The following is a 20,953-nucleotide window of genomic DNA, read 5'->3' as shown; positions in this document are numbered from 1 at the left end:
TGTTGCTTTCTTATTGACGTTACTGTTTTCTTCTCAGAAGTTCATGGTAACAGTATTTAATGAGTACATTTTCTACTTTTTAGACAGAATTCTAACTAAAAAATCATTTTATGTGTATGGATGTTTTGTCTGCATGTATGTGTGGACCATATGTGTACCTAGCCCTTGCAGAAGCCAGGTATTGGACCCCCTGGAACTTGTGAAACACCATATGGGCTCTGGGATTTGAACCCAGGTCCTCTGCAAAAACAGCGATCTTCATTGCTGAGCCATATCTTCAGCTCCTTGACAGAATTTTTAAAAATGTTTATTTATTTAATCTGTATGTGTCTGTGCCTGAGTGTATTATATGCAACACTTGTGCAAAGCTCGCAAAAATCAGAAGAGAGCATCCAATCCCCTAGGACAGAGTTGCAAGTGCTTGTGAGTCCACCATGTGGGTGCTGAGATTCAGACCTGGGTCTTCTGCAAGAGCAGTGAGGGCTTATAACTACTCAGCCATTTCTTTAACCCCATTTCTACCTATTTAATAAGACACAAATCTTTTTTCTTGCTTCTGGTTTTGTTTTTTGGTCATTTTCTCCTCTGAGTTGAACCATTTTCTTCTTAACCCATTGTAATGTGCCTTCTATCCCCACAGGGTGGCTAAGGGAGAACAGTAATGGTGGCTCTTCCTACTTATGACATGCCACTAACCAACAGACATGTCCAGTCCTTCCTTTCCTTGACTTTTTATCAGGTCTTGATTCTGGCTGACCGCCTCTTTGATTATGAAGCACTCTCTTCCTTAGGTACCAGTCCTGGTTATGGTGCTGGTTGTCACTCGGCTACACTTGGTGTCCTTTTCCTGTATTTTCTTCTATACAAGTAATGTCAGTACAGCCACCCTCTTAGCTGTAAGATACTGGAATTCACAGGTTAAAGCATTGTTTCATTCTTTCTTTCCTGGGTACTGTGATAAAGAGCATACTTTACATAAGACTTAATTATGGGTGGTGTTTCACACAACTTGTACAGACAGCAAACCCAGATGTTATGCCAGATGTAATGTTAGTTATGTTTTCCTGATGCAGTTACTTAGTAAACCCTAACCAACAGGATAATCTGGATCACACCATAAGTTATTGATTGGTGCACACCTTTTGTTAACGGTCTTTGTTTTATTGTTTCCAACAGCCATGTAAAGGCATCATTAATACAAAAGCATAATTTATTTTTATAGTTGATCTTAAACTTCATTCCATTTATAAATTTGTATATTGAAAATAGCAGAAATAAGCCATTCTATCTTTTTAATTTTTTTAAACTTTTTAAAAAAGATTCATTTATTTATTATGTATACAGTGCTCTGCCTGTATGTACACCTGCAGCCAGAAGAGGCCTCATATCACATTACAGATGGCTGTGAGCCACCATGTGGTTGCTGGGAATTGAACTCAGGACCTCTGAAAGAGCAGTCAGTGCTCTTAGCCCCTGAGCCATCTCTCCAGCCCTGTTTTTTAACTTTTTTTATTGATTCTTCGTAAGTGTTATATCATATATCCCATGTACATCATGGCTCCTCATCAGGACTCCTCGCAGTTATCCTGTTGTTGCCTGGTGTCATGGAGATCCTGTAGCTTTGGGTCAGCAGGACTGGCCTTTTCACAAGTCCCAACCATTTTCAGATTATATAGATTTGGGGGTGGCCCAATTAAGAGTCTTAGATCTGGGCCTGGGTACTAGCATGCCAGGTTTCCCTTATCTGCAACACCAGGGTGAGCTCCCCAGCACTGCTCTAGCTAGGCCATCAAATGCCACCATTGGCAGGAGACAGGGTCATCTCTACTCTTGTCATGCCCTTGGGGGTGGCTTATCCACACTCATGCCTACAGAGCCAGCTCCACTGTGCTGCCCAGTCAAGATGCAGGGCCCAAGTGCTGCAGCCTCTGAGGGACTGTGCCAGCTCTTTCACTCTCACATTTTCAGGCTGGCTCACCAGTGCCTTTGCCATCAGCTACACCATGTTGCCCAGGTAAGGGGCAGGGCCCACTCTCCCGATTGCCACAGCTGGCAAGGGGCAGTGCCAGCTCTCCCGCCCTCATGACCTCAGGGCTAGCTCTCCCAACTATGCAGGTGGTAAAAGGCAGGAGGGTAGGGCATCACTCCTGCACCCACACTACCTCACAACAGATAAGTGGTAGGGTCAGCTCTCCCACACTCAAGCCCTCAGGGCTGGCTCACCCCCACCCCCATCACCAGGGCCAGTTCCACTGTGCTGCCTAGGTGAGGTGCAGGGCTCACTCTCCCAAGTGCTGCCACTGGTGAGAGATGGGGCCACTTCTCCAGAACTCTGCATCCAGAGAAGAGCGGGCCAATTATGCACAGCCCCTGGATATCTCTGTGGTCCCCAGTGGCTGCCAGGGATGCCTCTATGTTCTCTAGTGGTATTATGTGCTGTGGACATCTACCCCAACCCCTGATGCTGCATAACTACAGACTTGACATGGCCCTAGGCAGCAGCTTGGACTTGGACTCACCAGGGACTAAACACTCACAACAGGCTACTCCCCTCCACCCCAGAGTCTCCAGTCTCATCTATTCATGATGCTTAAACTGCTCCACTTCTCCTTCTCTCCCATCTGATCATCACACACTCGCACATTGGGGTGACCCCCACTGCAGGCTGGCCACATGGCTTGGGAGCTGCTGGATGATATCCTCCATTCTTGCTGTGTGGGATGGTGGCAAGTGGGTGGCATGGTGGTCCACAGGTCTGTCTGTCTTCCAAATCCTGCACTGCGCTGCCTGGATTTGAGTTTGGTTTTTATGAGTCCTAGGCATAAGACAGATTTGACCACCATGCTAGACATCAAGCTACGATGAACAAATGACTACCATCTGCTCTGGCCCCCACTGATGATAACGCCAACAAGATGTCTCTTTGCCCATTGCCAGGGGCCTTAATTTTATTTTTTGAACTAAGGCCGCACTATGTAGTCCTGACCGGTCTGGAACTCAACTGTGTGGACCAGGCTGGCGTCAAACTCAGAGATCTGCTTGTTTCTAGTGCTGGGACTAATTATATGTGGCATCATGCCCTGTTCTTTATCTCGTTATTAAATTGTTTAAAGAGAAGAAAATCTTTTTTGTTAAAAAAAAAAAAAAACCCATTAATATGAGTTCTTAACCACAGAGCAGTCTCATCAGCCCTTAAACATACTGAGTTTTTTAAATGAGGAAATTATTAATATTTAAATGTCTTATGATTTAAAGACTATATAAATGTGAGATTTTATCTTTATGCATTGTGTTTTGCCTGAGTATCTGTTTTTCCAAACTGTGCACAAATTTCCATGCATTCTTTTGATACCAGAATGTGTGTGTGTGTGTGTGTGTGTGTGTGTGTGTGTGTGTGTGTGTGTGTGTGTTGTAGCTGCTTTAAGGTTTCTTTTTATCTTTTCACCTGTCTTACTAGTGCCTTTATATGCTTCTCTTTTTATTTATCCGACTTACGTGGTTTTGAAGTTTTTGAATCTGTGACTTAGTCTTTCATCAGTTTTAGAAAATTAAAAGCAATTTATCTTTTGATTACCCCTCCCCTGACTTTTATTTGGAAATAATCAGGGAAGACTTCATTTTTCTAAAATGATCACAGGTTTGCCTTTTCTTTCTTTCTTTTTTTCTTTATTTTTGAGACAATGATTAATTATATAGTGTAGGTGGATTTCAGACTTGGACCTTTCTGCCTTGGCCTCCAGGGTGCCAAGATTACAAGTGTATGCCACTACATTCAGTGCAGATTTGCCTTTTTAACACTGGAAAAACAGCTTTGTGTAATTTAAAATTTACATTCACTTTCTTTACTAAAGCAAAACAGTAGTAGAAACATTTCAAACAGTAGAAAATTTCAAAGTCTAGGTTGGTATCCTACCAACCAAAGGTAAATACTCAGTATTTGGGTGGATACTGGTGTAGTAATTTGCACATATATTTATATATTCAAGTTAACATTTTACACCACATCTTTGTAATTTTTTTTTTAAAGCCAACTATCATCTTTTAATGAAAGTAGACAATGAGGGCTGGCAGGATGCTTTCGGTGGGTAAAACATTTTATGATACAAATCTTACAACTTGAGTTTTATCTCCAGAACCCATGTAAAGGTGACGGAGACCACAGACTGCGTGTGGTTGCCTTCTGACCCCCACACAGCACCATGGCATGCCTGCGGCCACACATTTAGTAATAATAAATAGATCATTTCAGTAGACAATTATTAGGTAGGTTTATTACTTATAAATTATAATGTCCTTAATAGATCATTTCAGTAGACAATTAGGTAGGTTTATTACTTATAAATTATAATGTCCTTAATTTATACCAAAATGTCCTTTAATTCTAGTGTTCCTCCCTAGTAATACGTGTCTGCTTGTTCTGTCTTCAGTATTTTTTTGACCAGATTAATGTGCAAATTGTGTTACTAATACGAAAGGAATGCTCTCTTGGCCATTTAGTAGGAGTAACTAACACGCTAAGATGACTTTGAGTCAATGATAATAATTCCTGGTAGAATTTCATTAGATATCTTTTTATCTCTAGGACTATGTGCTGTGGTTTTAATTATGAATACTTTTTTCTCTTTTATTGGTTTTTATTGCTTTTGGAAGTGCTATAAAAATGTGTGTGTGTTAAAATAGTGAAACTGCTTTAACATGCAGAAATTGCTCAGTTGTGCAAACTGCCTTTCTAGCTAAGTACCACACATATGCTGGCTTGACCGGAAAAGTTCCAGGTGAGGAATACTAGAAATGAGTACATAGTTTAGACCTTCAAGGCCAATCATGAAAAGCAAAAGTTGTGGATGCTAAATGCAGGAACAGTGAAAGACATAGTTTGAAAAACATGTATAATTTTATCAGTATTTATACCTAGACTTTTCCTGGACTGTTTCTCAATTTAGTTTCAACTCTACATAACTACCAGTTTTACTCACTGATGCCTTTTATTGCCTTAGAGCTTAACTCTCTCATGTAAAACTTTGTGTTATGACTCATAACTGTCATTGTTCATCACATAGTAGTCATCTAACCTGAACTAATGGTCCTAAGATTGATTCTTGTAAGACAAGTCCCCATAGAGTAGTAAAGCTGGTTCAGGTTGGATTCTCTGAACGAATGTCTACAAGAGCTCTGAAGAGAAGCTGTTAACTAGAGAATCAGTTTCCCGACCTCTCAGATCACTCAGTTCACCTGCCCTAGACATTACACCTCAGGGTCTCCACTCAGACTATGGGAATTCATCTCGTCAGCTGGATGCAGGTAATGCAGCACTAATTGTTAACCATCTTAGAGTTGCTCGTTGCCAGAAAAGGGACGAGATAATTAAGTTCTAGATTACATTGTTCCTAAGCACTTTCTTAAGGACGCTGACCACTTGAATTCCTTAAAACTTATTAAACTGTGCTTTAAATCCATCTCTTAACAGCTGTGTGCCAGAGAGAACTGTTTTATTCCAATCTTTCTATCATGCTTTTCGCCATATGTTTTATTGTATCCTTGGCTAGGTTGTGAGCTTCTACTAAGTGGTAACTGTTGTCTTACACATCTGTTTGTTCTCATAGTGCTTCCTAAAACATAGAAGATATTAAATCAGTCTTTAGTAGTTGATAGAAATAAGTTGTAAAAAAAATTTATTCTTACTGTCTTTAATTTTATAGGTTTAGAGATTAATTTCTTTTTATTTTTCCAAAAACATAAGTGCCACCTTTTTTTTTTTTAAAGGAAAGACTGTGGTCATTGAGGTACATAAACATTTATTAAAGAGGACATAAAGAGCTTGAATTTTTGCATGTCATAGTTGATACAAATATTCAACTGTTTTCTTTCAGACTTTGATCTATACATTGCTGACTATTAGCCATTTAACAACTAAGCGTATGCAGAGCCATGTGATAGTAGTAGTGACTAATTCAATATGTGTGCCATTTGGACAAAAATACATTGCAATATTTTGTTAGCCAAATAAAATAGACTGTTGAATTTGAATTTTTCTTTTGTCGTAGGGAAAAGTTCACCTTGAATTAAAACTGAATGAATTGATAACAGAGAATGGAACTGTGTGCCAGCAGCTTGCTGTACAGTAAGGCTATCTTTTTATTTCTTGCCAAAGTCGCCTGGAAATAATTCCCTGCTTTATGTTCTTAGACTAATTCCTTATTTTAAACATTTCAGAAATTGCAAAATGAAACTCTCATATATTATTTCTTTACCAAGCTGATAGTCCCATCTAGTCCACTCAGGTTATGGAGAGTCGTTAATTATTGAACTAATTTTTATTGACCGTGGGTTAAATGACATGTGTGTATAAATACTAAGGTATGGCAGGGCTGTAGGTAAGAGCCCCTGACTTCCTGGCAGTGGAGCCTTGGAAAGTGTTTCCAGAGAATGCCTTCTTGGAGCATTCAGTCTGGGAGGAGACCACATGGCATGGCACTCAAACTGAATGGATGCCCTAAGATTGCCAGCACTTTTCCTGCGGGTTTGCTGTTCTTTATCATCCTAGTTCTTAGTAGTCTGTGCTCGGAAGTCTCTATTCTAGCCTAGTCTTCTACTTCTTCCCTCCAAAAGCTACCAAGGATCCTTCATTCTGGAACCTTCTGTGCCTTTGCCTCAGTTGGTATCTGAATGTCCATGCCCACATACTCAGGGCAAGGAAATAGAGAAATGTTACTTTCCTATTACTACTCCAGACTGTAATTCACTCTCCTAATAAGGAAAACCCCAATTCTTTGAAACATTGCCTTTCTGTATTATATATACTGACAATATATATATAATCTGAGGCATTCAATTTTTCTGCTTTTTATCCTCTATCTCGACTATGTGTAAGTAATAAAAAGAGTCTAAGTGATTGCTGTGTATGAATGAATTGCCAAAACAGTATGCTTATTAAGGCATATTTCTAAGAGTTTTATAATATTGGTAACTTAATAGATATAATAAAGTAACGTTTTGTTGTTACTTGCTTATAGTTTTTAATCTTATGTATTTTCAACTTAAGTATACCTGTTAAAATAGTCAAAAGCCAGGTGTTGTGGTACGTGCCTTTAATCCCAGTACTCAAAGCAGAGTATGTGGATCTCCATGAATTTGAGGCAAAACCATCTCTACATAGAGAAATCTGAAACATCCATGTCTATGTAGAGAGTTCTAGGACAGCCAGGGCTACACAGAGACCCTATCTCGATAAGACAAGAAAAAAAATTCCAGGATTTGTGTGCAGACTGTACCCCAGACTGAGTGCCTATAGTGGAATTCTTTGGATGAGGCACTACTGTTACTTCCTTCCTGCTTGAGTATAGGCATTTGAAGGACTATTAGTTGGATTAGTTTATTTTATTTACATACTAGTTTAGGTTTCTTAGTTTAGTCCTTGTTTGTTTAGGTCTTTTTTTTTTTAAAGATTTAGTTTTTATTATTGTGTGTTTTGTTTGTGTGGGTGCATGCCATGCATGTCTTAAGTGCTTGCAGAGACCAGAGGTGTTGAATCCTCTGAAGTTGGAGCCACAGGCTGTTGGGAGCCACCTGATATGTGTACTTAGAACCCAACTGGGGTCCTCTGGAAGAGCATCAAGGGCTCTTAGCTGCTGAGCATCTCTCTGGCTCCCTGGTTTCATTTTTGAGAGTGTAAAATATTAGCATGTTTTCAAAAGAAGAAACTATATCAGAAGACATTATTCATAGATGTGGTTCAAGCCGCCTTCCTCACACCCAGCTCTAGGCAACCATAATTTGATTTCTATGTCTGCTGTTTTTTTGCTTTTTCTAAATTGTCATTTGGATAGACTCATGATGATATATATAGTCTTTTGTGTCTGGCTTTGTTTACTTAGTATATGCCTTTTGATATTCACTCTCATTGTTGCCTGCTGTAGTAGTGATTGTTCTTTCTAGTGTTCTGGTCCCCGATGTGAGGCATACACAGTTAAGTTCTACCACTGAGCCAAACCCCAGCGAATTCTTTTTTGCCATAACTTGACAGATTACTCAACCAATGTGCGTGCTGGTTAAATAAGCCCAACTTCAACTCTTAAGTTTGAGGGCTAGATTTCAACTTCGGACATTTAATTTTTTTTTTTAACTTGAGATTATAGATTTACAAAACTAGTGCAAAGAGGAGGTACACTTCACAGTAATGAGACATGTAGTACCTCTTGATACCATGTACTGAAAAGGACATCAAGACACCTAATTCAGTCTCGTCAGGAGCAAATACCAGACAAACTCAGACTAGGGAATATGAAAGCAAGTATTCCAGTATGACATAGACTAAGAAGACATGGCAACTGAATGTGGTATAAGACCCTATACTGCAACCTGGATCTTGGCAAAATTTGAGTGACATCTATAGATTAATGCAGAATGTTAACATTTGATATTGGTTTTACAGAAACTCTGTATGTTATTTTTGCAACTATTTCAAGATCTGCAATTACATTAAAACAAAATTTTTAAATTGTCTGTACTCTGTATATTCAAGCTATTTGCTTTCAGTCCTGGTTTCACACATCCACTGCACTGTCATATATCATTGCAACTTTTACACATCTAAACTTTTACATGTTTTATTTTTTGTTCAGCTCTTTTCCACAGCCTCAGCAAATGTTTGAGTTTACTTGTGTTTTTATGTTAGTCCTTACATTTTCCCATCTCTAGACCTTTGTTTTTTAAGGTTTTCTCTATCTTTCCACTATGTGAAGTAAAATATTTAAATGTCATTGCCTGCAATTATATTTTCTGTCATTTCTGCTTCTGTTTTTGTTGGTTTTCTTTTCACAATAGGCCATATTTATTGATTGTTTACATGGGACATTGAAGTCACTAAGTACCTTGTGTAGCTGATTTTAGCTAGTTCATGGGTTCTTTGTCCACTCCTTTTCTTCTTTCCTTTCAACCCCTAACACTAGCTATGAGAGAGAGAGGGAAAAAAAAAAAAAAAGGATAGAGAAGAAAGGAAAGAGATACATGAATAAAATTAGGGTTTAGGAAGGGGGCAGTGTCACCATTAGACTACTTCCTGGTGGTGAGGGGCATTGAGCTGCTTGGGCAAGTTTGATCTTCACTGCCAGGGCACCTAATATCTTCTTGTTTCCTCTTTGCACCCTGCTACTTAACAAACCTCAACCAACTGATAACCTACACTGCCTCTCAGGGCCCTAGCATCTATATACCCTCTGTAAAGGCCCCAGAAGCCCAAATGTCACACAATTGCAGAAACTGTCTGCAGCTGGCAAAATCACACCCCCACCAGAGCATGAGGCAAATCATAGTCAGCTGCTGTGCAGCAGCCCCAGATCCTCACACCTGGGATTAAACTAAAAACATGCCATACTATTTCTGTGTTTTTAAAGAAAACCAAAATTCTAAAATTCTCACTACAACTGTATATTCTTGTAGTGCACTTGAGTTGTTCTATAGGTATCGGTTAAGTTGCTTAGAAACAGTTTGTTCTGTTTATAATTTGCTTTTAAGCTTTGTCAGACAGAGAAGAGCAGCATATGTCATAGAGCTAGCAAGAGGCCCGCAAGCCACAGAAAGAAAACTGGTAGTTGATGAATAATACCTCATTAGTGGGCAAACATAAACCCTAAAATATTTCCTTGGACTGTAATTTTTAGGTTATTTTCAGAAATTTTTGAATTGTTGATGCTCAGTTTAGTAGAAATGAGTCTTACTTTCAATTTTCTCTTGTACACTGTTTGCATTCACCCATGAGTGAGTTTTCGAGAGAAATAGAGGATGTTGCTCAGTAGCCTTTAGTCTTTAGAAAAGAAACAAAAACAAAAACAAAATAAAACAAAAAATACTTAGCAGCATTCATGAGCTTCGTGAGGGAGCAGGAAATGAATTCTTAGTCATTAAAACAACTAACTTAGTAGTAATTCCTGAGACACTTTGACAATCAGATCATTAGATTGTGTTATGTGCCTTCTATAAATACAACTAAAATCCATAAAGTAGATTGCATGGCCTTGATTTTTGTAGTGTAGAATATTTTCTACAGAATGATACAGGAACTGTTGTTGAGAACCAGCATGAAAGACTACACAGTTATGTGAGGTTTGCCCTACATTTATGAATCAGATTGAAGTAAAACCACAACCATTTCCTTGTGTGTCATTCATGCTTTAGCAGAGGATGTGGTGCCATGGAGCTGTCCTGGTTTGTAGTTTCTCATGTAAGGCTATACCACTTTCTTCTTTTTTTTTAGAAGCCACAGCAGTTTTGATGTATTATCAAACCACAAAATGTACCTTGCGCATTTACCAGAAAGAACTGTGTTTGGTAGTCTGAGTGCCGATTATGTCATTCCTGTTTAGTTCTCTTTGGGAAATAATCCTGTAAATATAAGCAAATGCATCCTTTGGAATAGTTGATGTATTAGAATTACCAACGTGTTAAACGATGTTAAGGTCTTTGACTATGTTGATTTCTATTTAGAGATAATGTCTTAGGGTTGGGGGTGCAGCTCAGTTGCACAGCACTTGCCCTATGTATATGAAGCCGGCAGGGTCTGTCCCCAGTCCACAAGAAGGCAAAAGTCAGGGTGTAAGTTGTTAACTTGACTAATATTTTAAAAATGTCTTTTATTCTACCTTAGCATCAAGGCATGCCATGGGTTGCCTCTTATAAATGGACAAAGCTGTGATCCTTATGCAACAGTTTCCCTGATGGGCCCTTCTAGGTAATGTTTATTGAATTGTTACTGGGTTTTCAAGTTTAAGGTTGGGTTTAACAATTGGGAATGCAAAGTTCTTATATAATGCTGAGTAACTATGACATAAAATAATGCTTTAAACAAATTTTTACTAAGTTGTAGAGTACACTTGGTAAACTACTGAGTTCTGTTTTCACAGAAAGATATTGGGTGTCATTTAAAATCTGTTATGTATTTATTAGGCTGCAGGGAAAACCTCATTCTTAAACTATTGTAAAATGTGCTTTTAAAATATATTCTTGGGGCAGGTGTAGAGGATGCATGCCTTTAATCAAAGCACTTCAGAGGCAGAGGCAAGTGAATCTCTATGAATCTAAGGCCACCCCGAACTACACGACAAGTTACAGGCTATCCAGGCTGTAGAACAAAAACACCAAATCATATACACCTGTTTGCCTTTATTCACTAACATTCTTATTTTCAAATACCATCAATTTTTATACAAATAAAAATCACATTTTAGTGAATGACAACTCAAAATAACAAAGCAGTTTCCATACTAGTATGGAAACAGTATCTGGAAAGCTTCTCAGAACTGAAAACTGCCCTTTCTATTCATGATATCAGCGCTTTATGGGGAGATTTTCAAGCTCTGAAAGAATTACTGAAGTCCCAAAGTATGGTGAAGTGTGGCGTAAAGTTGATATAAATGGTCTATAATTTTTGAAAAACTGATAGCAGTTTGTAGTGTCTGTATTAGATAACTTCATTGTGGTTGCTTTACAAGGCTGACTAGTCTCAAGTTTGTCTGCAACCTGAAGCTGTTTGAGTCACGAAACAAAAGCACGAGGTTTTTACACACACACACACTCACTCACTCACTCACTCACCCTCACTCACTCACTCCCCCTCACTCACTCACTCCCCCTTATCACCTAAAGCGCTATACTTTTTTTTGTAGTCACAAAGTCTTAAAAAGTATGTTTGTGTGTGTGTGTGCATGCGTACGTGTTCATGGTGTGTCTGCATGAGTGTGTATTAAAGTACCTGATACTATGGGAGCTGAAGTGCTGGTGTGTATTATTATTGCACATTGGTTTTAAATTTAAAAGCAGAAATTTATATAGCATTTAGTGCTGTTAGAGGGTTTAAATGTTAAAAATGTTCAACCTTGCTAGATATTGGAAGCATAATGATAATCCCTGTACCTGAGAGGTGGCGGCAAAGGATCACAAATTCTGTCCAGCCTGAACTACTTAGTTAAGCCCCTGTCACACAGAGAAATGGAAGGGAAACAAGTCAGCCTAGAGGAGCTGCTCGTTTTGTGTAAACTTTTTGTAGTTCTGTATTTGAACCCAGACTATTGATGCTAAGCAGTTACTCTGCCAATGAGATACATCCTCAACTCTGTTTAATGATTAAAGTAACATGCCACAGAAACTACTTTTAATGATTTATTTATGTTTATTTTATGTATATTGGTGTTGTGTCTGCGTGCATGTCTGTGTGAGGATGTCATATCACCTGGAACTGGAGTTACAGACAGTTGTGAGCTGCCATGTGGGTGCTGGGAATTGAACCGGATGCTTTGGAAGAGCAGCCAGTGCTCTTAACCACTGAGCCTTTTTTTCTTTTTTTTTTTTTTTTAAATCACAGTTGATTTTGCTATTACTGTAGTTGCACAAGACATTCACATTGGTTGAGTCTAGCTAAAGACACAAGACTGTATAAAGACTGTACGTTTCTTTATAACTGCCTCTGAATTTATACAATCACTTGAAAATTAAGAGATTTCTTGCTGTTTGCATAAGTCGCTGTCTTGCTGCAACCCCAACAAGTACACTGGGTTAAGAGTCACTTTTCATGTTTTTCAGGTATGTCCAACATCCTTAAAGGCACTTTAAATCTCACTGCCTTTCTTCTCACCACTTTCACTGCTTATGTAATAGGATATGTTTAAAACTTTCAAAGAGAACTTAGTAATCAGCTTCTCGCAGCCATGGAGACAGTAACCCAGTCTACGTAAAACTTCTATCCTGTGTATGGATATTCATCCATTTAAGTTTGTGAGGACACTCTAGCTTTTTTCTCTTGCATAGTATATTAATTATTGTCCTTTCTCAGTCATCCTAACATCTAGACTGAGGTCAGGCATTCTGGTTGGAAATAGCTTGTTTTATAATTGTGTGCTATTAAGTTCTACAAGGTAAAACTCTACCACATTGGAACAGGAATGACCAAAAGAAGACTAAAGTAAAGAAGAAAACGAGCAATCCACAGTTTAATGAAATCTTTTATTTCGAGGTAATTTCTTATTTTATATAAATGTTAATATTTAATATCTAATTCTAGTTTATTTAATTGTGTAAACCACAGCCATAGTAATTATTGTACTGATTAATGCAGTTGATAGTTTCCGGAAAGCAATAGAACTGTGATGTAACACATGCAGCTCTGGTTGGTTTGGAAGCTAAAGCCATACCCACCCTGTAGTTTCCTCATTGTCACAGCTCCCCTCAGACCCTCCTCACACTCCATTCCACCTAACACGTAGTGACTCTTCTGAGCACATTTTTTGAAAACCTTAGAAAAATAAGTATCACCACTCAGAAGATCTGGAATCTTTTCCCAGTTAACTTTAATGATCAGCTAAACAAAGCCTGCATTTTCATACCCTGTCAAAGGACAGTTTTATAAGGGAACACAGTAGCAAATTAGTCAAATCGGAGACTCCTTTGAGAACTTGAAGCACTTCATGACTAGACCTTTTTATCATTAAGTTCTCCATAATTAATTTATTCTGTAGATATATCTTGTTCATGAAGATCTTCAGCTGCCTTGAGCGAATCCTAACCACTAGACCACCAAGGTGCGTCTTCAGCTGCCTTGAAATTGTCCCCAGCACAGTGCTTTGGCAGTCTTTCAAGAATTTGATAAATTTTTAAATATTAATTGAAGGCTATAGAAAAATTTAAAAATCAAAATCTCTAAAAGATTGTAATAACAGAACAACTTGTAATTGATATTAACCTGAGAACAGTTTACAAAAGTAGGCAATTATATCTTGAAGTTTTTCTTTTGTATTTCTCTTCTGTTTTGGAGAGAGTACCCCTGCTCATGCCTGATTGCTGTACTTTAATAAAAAGGATCATAGGCTGAAGAAAATGCCAGTAGTGAGATAGGAAACTGGTGAGGGATAGAAGCAAAGGAAAAGAAAAACATACTAATGCAAGAGACTTCCTTTCCTGGCTAAGGACTTGGTACAGTTTCCTACATTTGTTAATATGAAGAGGATAGCAATTGTTAAAGCTGCTGTCAAAATCACTCACTGCACATAGTTCACACACTAGGTGGCTTCAACTCACTATGCTCAGGAAGACCTCTTGGCAAGCAAGTAAGTTTTTGAAAGTCAAGGTTTGAACTGCTTGCTGTACCAGTTTACCTGTCAGGCCTTAAGATATGTATTCCTTGAGCCCTTTCTTAGATTGGTTATAAAGATAGGTATGATCTGGTAAAACCAGAGCAAGACATAAGAAAGAACATACACGGGAACATATATATACACAGCTGTGATGTGAGCATACAGTGCTTGAGCTCAGGGTCTGAACAGTCTGAAGAAAGACTAGATTTTCATAAGTAAGAACAAAAAAGATATTACAGAGACAGAACATTTTGGGCACAGAGACAGAAAAACTGAAAGTTAAACCTAAAAGAGCGTCAAGTAATGATTTAACTGAGTTTGGTAAGAAAGTCACGAGAAAAAAGTAAAAAAATGGATAAACCGGCAAATGAATCCTCCAGTTCCTGGCTGTAGGGCCCTAGTTTTAGCCATGGAATATTCTTGAACCTAGAAAGAAGTAACTATGATCTGTTAGCAGGTGCCTAGAGAGCTGTGTTTTCATGTTTAAACAACTGGGAGAAGGGCAAATAAAAAAAGAAATGAAAGAGATTGAGATAACTGATTATAGAAGAAAAAGGGGGGAATCAAAAGCTCCCACGGAACCATGTAAAAGTTCTCCATCAGACGTCAGATCCGGTGCATGCCTATAATCCCAGTCCTTGAGGGGTGTGGGCAGGAAAACCACAGCTTCAAGGCCAGTCTCAGGCCACCTTATCTCGGGGGGAAAATCTGCTAACAGAACAGTTTATGACTGAGACATGGTAGGTGATAGCTATAGAGCACAATACAGGATTTGTTGCGGAGTCAGGAGAGCCAAGGGAACGAAGAGATGCAACAAGGAAAACCACAGAAGTGCTGCTGCTAACTAGCTGTTCAGCTTCAGACGTGCTGCTTAAGTTTGTGCCGTAGCTTCCTCATTTTCAAAACGAGGATAGTCAATACAGCCCTGCCTGCCTCAGAGCAGCATTCATTCTGAGGGGAAAGACAGATGATGGACATGATAGCGGTTGTAAGCTGGGCAACAAGGCAGGACCTTGGAGAGCTGCCTGGGCAGATGCTGAGGAAGAAAAGAGAGCAGCCAGATGTGGCAGGGTAGTCCCCAGGTAAACCCAAAGCAAAGAGCTCACCTGGGAATAGGTAAGAGAGAGAGAGGCCAAGGACACTGAGAAGTACAAGACCACCAATTTGGTGATGAGAAGAGAGATTTTAGGAGGGTGATTTGTAAAGAAGCCAGAGATAAAGTGGTTACTGTCTTGAGTGGGTGGTGAGGAAGTACCTGCTGGGAGGAGTTAGTTTTAAGGTAGTTGTCTAAAAAAGAAGAGACAGGAGGACTATGATTTAAGGAGAGGATTTTTCTTAGACTAGAAAGAAGCGATCAAACTAATAAGGACAGCTGTAATTAAGGTACACCAAATGCTTATAGCACATGCTTGTTAAATTCTGTGGGGGAAGGGGTTGGCTTGAAATCATCACCTCTTCAAAAACAAGTGGGCCTGAGGTAGGCGGAAAGTGTGTGCTCAGCTGCGTGGCAGTTGAGGAAGTTCCTGCCCAGTGGCCTTTATATTTTCAGTAAAAATGTGAGAAGGAAATATGAGTAGGGTGATGTGTTTTAAGAATGGTGGGAGACTTTAAGGTGTTTTACAAGGGCAGCTCTTTGAACACAGTGCCACTGCCAAACACCTGCAACCAGTGAACCAGATGCTGCTGCACGTCGCTATCGTAGAGGTGCTGTCGGTTTTGTGCTCCCTTCCTTGCTTTTCTGTGCATAGTCAGTGTTCTTTCTGTGCTTTGGAATATTACTTTCACACTTGACTCTTTTTATTTGTAATCAGATATTTTTGGAATAGTCATTTTTGAACTCATGAAGGAAAAAGATGATTTTAAATGTTTTTCTATAATATTTCATTAATAGGTAACCAGATCCAGTAGTTATACTAGGAAGTCCCAGTTCCAAGTGGAAGAGGAGGATATTGAGAAGTTGGAAATCAGGTTTGTGTCTTGTGCTTTTACTACAGAACGGCTTTCTTCTGTTTAAATCTTGATAGAATTCTCTGTAGCAAGTTAATGGATAAAACTTAGAGGAACAGGCATCTAATTTAATCCAAATTGTCTATTCAAAATCTGTTTCTTTTCAGAAATACCAAAGTGTATTTTTTGTGTGAGCAAAAACAACCTAATTTCACCTGTTCTGTTTTTTATTTTCCCTCACTTTAATTTGCTCCTTAGCTATCTGGATTATAGTATAATGAATGGAAAAGCAATTATATTTAAGCCAATTTAGAAATAATTTTTTTATTCTTCTTAACATATCTGCTGACTATCAGAAATTTCAGCGAGGTAAGGAGATAACTGCACAGGTGCATGTGTTTGAAGTTTGTGATATTTCCCAGGTCTTAAATACCTATGCTGTTTTGGAAAGGAAACTTGTGCAAATGCATGTGTAGGTGTGGTGTTAACAGTGTGCTATATAAAAGGCGGATTAATCATGTGTTCACAGTGTTAGGCAATAGCTTTTAAATCACTCGTCTTTACATATTAATTTATCATCAAAAGAGAAACTGTACTCCTGAATTGGTTTGTTTTCTCAAATTAAGTAAAATAACCCTTTTTTTCTACTGCTAAAGATTAAAAAAACAAAACAAAAACCCCTAAGAATCGTAAGTTTTTCCTTTTAGACTGTTTGGAATTTGGCCAGGGAGATGCTCAGTTGGTAAAGGCACTTGCTGCCAAGCCGATCTATCCAAGTTCTATCCCTGGGACCCACATGATGGAAGGAAAGAACCAACTCCTGTAGATTGCCCCTGACCGCCACATGAGCAGTGACATGTGCCCCTCCCCCAGAATTAATTAATAAAAATGTAATCTAGAATTTAAATTGTGATTTTTTTTTTTTTCCGGTAAAAGTTACTGTAATGCTTTGCTTTCAAAGTCTGATTAATGTGTTAAATGATAATGCTAACATCTCTTTTAAGCATGTAAAATTGATGCTACAGTACAGATCAAAGTCACTTGAAACAACCCAGTGTGGTTTGCAAAAACTAAAGCTAGGTTTTCAATTTTCAGGATTGACTTGTGGAATAATGAAAACCTAGTCCAAGATGTTTTCCTGGGAGAGATTAAGGTTCCTGTGAATGTGTTAAGAAATGATTCTTCTCATCAAGCCTGGTAAGAAGACAAATACTCTAGTGAGCCGATTTTAATCCTCTTTTGTAAAGAATATATGTGCATGCTTCCTGGAAATAAGTCAGAAGTTACTGGCATTTATTTTTGCTACGAATCTGTTAAAGAAAAATAAGTACTTTTTTTTTTTTTTTTTTTTTTGAAAAAAAAGTACTTTAATGTCACTTGATCTGTGATACTGAGATAAAAGTACTTAGTTGTCTAGCAATATTTTTCTGTTTAAGAATGAAATCTTGGGGGTGTAGAAATGACTGAATTCACTGCTCTATCTGGACTGGAGTTCAAATCCCAGTATCTGCCTAGGACTACTCACAAAGAAAAAAAAATGGCTTTAATCCATATGCTCTCTTTGGTCTTGATGGACACCTATGTGTACACTCATAGACACACACAATAAAATAAAAATAAATCTGGGAAATGAGAAACAGTAAGACACCGCATGAACTACTCATGAGAAGACCCTTAATCACATGTCAGCTTCTCCAGTGCAGATGCTTTTTGGTCACAAGAACTGTGAGTGAGAAGCAAAGGGCTTACTAAGAAGATGCAGCTGTGGGGGGGTTGATGTATGGTTTTCCTTCACACACTATTAAAAATGCAGATGAGTTTGAGGTATTTTCTGAGTGTAGGTGTTGGCATTGAACTGATTGACGGTTTAGGAGCTCTGGGGGCTCAGTATTGACTGTTGTGTTATTTGACCTTTTCATTGCTCTAGTAGTGATGTTATTAACTTGATGTTAATAAATTAATGTTTAAGCATTAAATTCATACTTACTTCAATGTGAAACTCCTTGTTTTGTCTATAGCCCTTAAAAACGACTGTATCTTCTAAGTGTGGTAGAACATGCCTTTAATCCCAGCATTCAGGAGGTAGGCAGGTGGGTGGATCTCTGTGAGTTTGGGGCCAGCCTGGTCTACAAAGTGAGTCGAAGACACCCAAGGCTACACAGAGAAACTCTGTCTTGAAAAAAAGCAAAAAACCCTACTGTATCCTATCTTTTCATGTAAATCTTTTCTTCCTATATTTGTATTTCAGCTGAGTATGTAGAGGCGTACCTTTCTCAACTTCGATGTGTGTGTGTGTGTGTGTTTGTGTGTGTGTGTCAGGGAAGCCATACTTGTTTACATTGGTATGTGAACATGTGAAGGAAGAGAATGGAGCTTGACACCGGCTATCTTCATCAGTCACTCTCCTCATTGTTTGGAGAGAGGACTTCTGAACCTGTAGGTCACTGATTAGTTAGGCTGGCGGGTCAGTGAGCTCCATGGACTCCACCTATCTTTACCTCCGCCAGTGCAAGTATTACAGATGTGCACACCACTTAGCCCAGCTTCTACATGGGCACTGGGAACCCAGCTCAGGCCTCATGCTTAATATAGCAAACACTTTACCAACTGAGCCATTCCTCCAACCTATCACTTCCCTTTAAACATCACTTTTTAAAATGGAATGTAATATTTATGCTTGCTTATTAAGTATAATAGTATCACATGTATATATGTTGTTTTTAATTAATCAGTATTATTAGTCTTACCAGCTATCAATCAAGACATTGATACTTGATATATTTTAAAATAGCCTTAGTTAACCTGGTGCAGGGCAGATATCAATCCTCTAAACTACTTCCCATAATGGAGCAGGTATAGGATACCCCCCAATCCCATGCCTCCTGGCTCTAATAATTTCTATCAAGCTACCTCCCATCCATAATCCCAAGTACTTGCTAATGTTCTTCATCTGGGCCAGATTCTCCATCCACACTGGCCATGTGCTTCTCCTCCATCTAACCCATGGTGGCATTCCTCTTCTTTTCTCAGGACCCACCAGTCCCTCTCTTTCTCCTTCCCAGGATCTTCTGTCTCTCGCTAAGCCCAGGAACCTTAGCCACACCTATCTCCTTTGCCCTGCCCAGGTGGGATGGCTTTTTATTAATTAGCATCAAAATACATCAGACCGTCCCCCAATGTGTATATATAGTGTAATGGTCAAATCAGTATAGTCAGCATTTCCATCTCCTCAAATACCATTTCAAATATCATGTTGGGATCCTGGAAAATAATAAGCTGAAATGTAACATTAATTGTTAAAGACCATATTTAACCTATTGCATTATAAACATGAAAGCTGCTACGCCCACAGCTGCATTTAGAGCCCACTGCCTACTTTTTCTCTGCCCCTCTCCTCTCCTGCCTTCTAACAATCTGTATACTACTTTCTTTTTATGTGGATCAACTTTAGCTTTCACAAATAAGAACTTGTGGTCTTTGTCTTTCTGTGCCTTAATTCACATGATAAAGTGACCGCCAATTCCAGACAAGTTACCACAGATGATAGGATTTCACCCTTTGATAGCAAAATGTCAGCTCGTGAGTGAATATATTTAAATAATGTGGTCTGTACATTACTGTGGAATGTTAACACACAAGAACCACTTTTTCAAACTCATTTTCTGCCTAAAGAGTTGACATTGAATATTTAGGGGTTGTTTTTCTGTTGTTTTACTTCATTTTCATTGCTTTGTTTTCTGAGACAGGGTCTTACTATGTAACCTTGGCTGGCCTGGATCTTGCTATGAAGACCAGACTGGCCTTGACCTCAGAGATCTGCCTGCCTCTGCCTTCTGAGCACTGACATTAAAGATGGGCACCACCAAGGCTGACACTGAGTATTTTCTTGTTGGTCTCATTTGCCTTTAAAAGAGCCTGCCTCTTTTTCTAGAGATCAGACACTCCTCTTTGGAGTGTGCTAGTCCATAGCCTCCTTATGGACTGAGTTTTAGACTTTTTTTTAAGCTTTATTTTTAGTTCTCTAATGCAAATCTAAGATATATTGGTCTCTCCAACAACATTTTGTATATTTTAATTTCTAAATGCATTCAGAGAGGGGGAAGTTTATCATTACAAAAAATTTATTACTCTTAATGTTTGCCTTCCCTGAGTATGTCATGCTTTTGTCCATCTCCATGAACATTTCTGAACTCCGTGTTGAAGTCTTTAAAATAATATTCCATACCCTTTAGTACAGAAGAGAAAAATGAACTTGAAATCTGCCCCATATCATGTGCTTTCAGTGACTCTATCTCTCCATATACTTTCCAAATTTAACGGATTTTTCTACCTTGGCAGACTAGGGAATGTTACCAGACAATAAGTAATTTCCTTTCAATTTCTTCTGTCAGTAGTATAGATATGTTATGTGCACTTAAGTGCTGGTGTCGTTGGGTCCTCCGGAGCTGGAGTTACAGGTGGTTGTGGCTACCTGATTGTGGGTGCTGAGAACTAAACTCAAGTCCTTTGTAAGAACAGTATATGATCTTAACCACTAAGCCATTTCTCTAGCTTCTAGTAATCTGAATATTTTAAATGCTAAAATTTATGTAGCATAAAAGAGAAGAATCTGCTAATATTAATGTAAAGTATTAATGTACACTGTACAGAAATGTAAAAATAATGCCATTTTAACTCAAGATTCTTAGTCTCCTTCATCACTTGTAGACCTGCAGCATCCTCTAGTGGTGTTAACGGTAACTGCACAAAACCTCATTTTTTCATTCAGGCACAATTTCTAATTTTGATATTGCGAAGATTCATAATAACTTATCAGTAGATAATAATATTGTTTGAAGTTTTTCACTACTTTTTCCCAATAATTTCCATTAGTACTTGCCTATTAT

At 38.6% G+C, this 20,953-nt stretch overlaps 1 protein-coding gene across 3 annotated transcripts in view; it reads left to right on the top strand.

Moving 5' to 3' along the window:
• The window catches only part of Rasa2 (RAS p21 protein activator 2), a 93,126-nt gene that overhangs the window by 34,332 nt on the left and 37,841 nt on the right, over positions 1-20,953 (top strand). For all 3 annotated transcript variants that reach the window (XM_051140654.1, XM_051140655.1, XM_051140656.1), the window contains exons 5-9: positions 6,045-6,121; positions 10,643-10,726; positions 12,931-13,003; positions 16,012-16,088; positions 17,163-17,264. In XM_051140654.1, coding sequence (XP_050996611.1) covers positions 6,045-6,121; positions 10,643-10,726; positions 12,931-13,003; positions 16,012-16,088; positions 17,163-17,264 — 413 coding nt within the window. The remainder of the gene's footprint in view (positions 1-6,044; positions 6,122-10,642; positions 10,727-12,930; positions 13,004-16,011; positions 16,089-17,162; positions 17,265-20,953) is intronic.

The sequence above is a fragment of the Acomys russatus genome, chromosome 32, assembly GCF_903995435.1.
Source record: "Acomys russatus chromosome 32, mAcoRus1.1, whole genome shotgun sequence".
NCBI lineage: Eukaryota > Metazoa > Chordata > Mammalia > Rodentia > Muridae > Acomys > Acomys russatus.
This window is presented reverse-complemented; position numbering and strand designations above follow the sequence as displayed.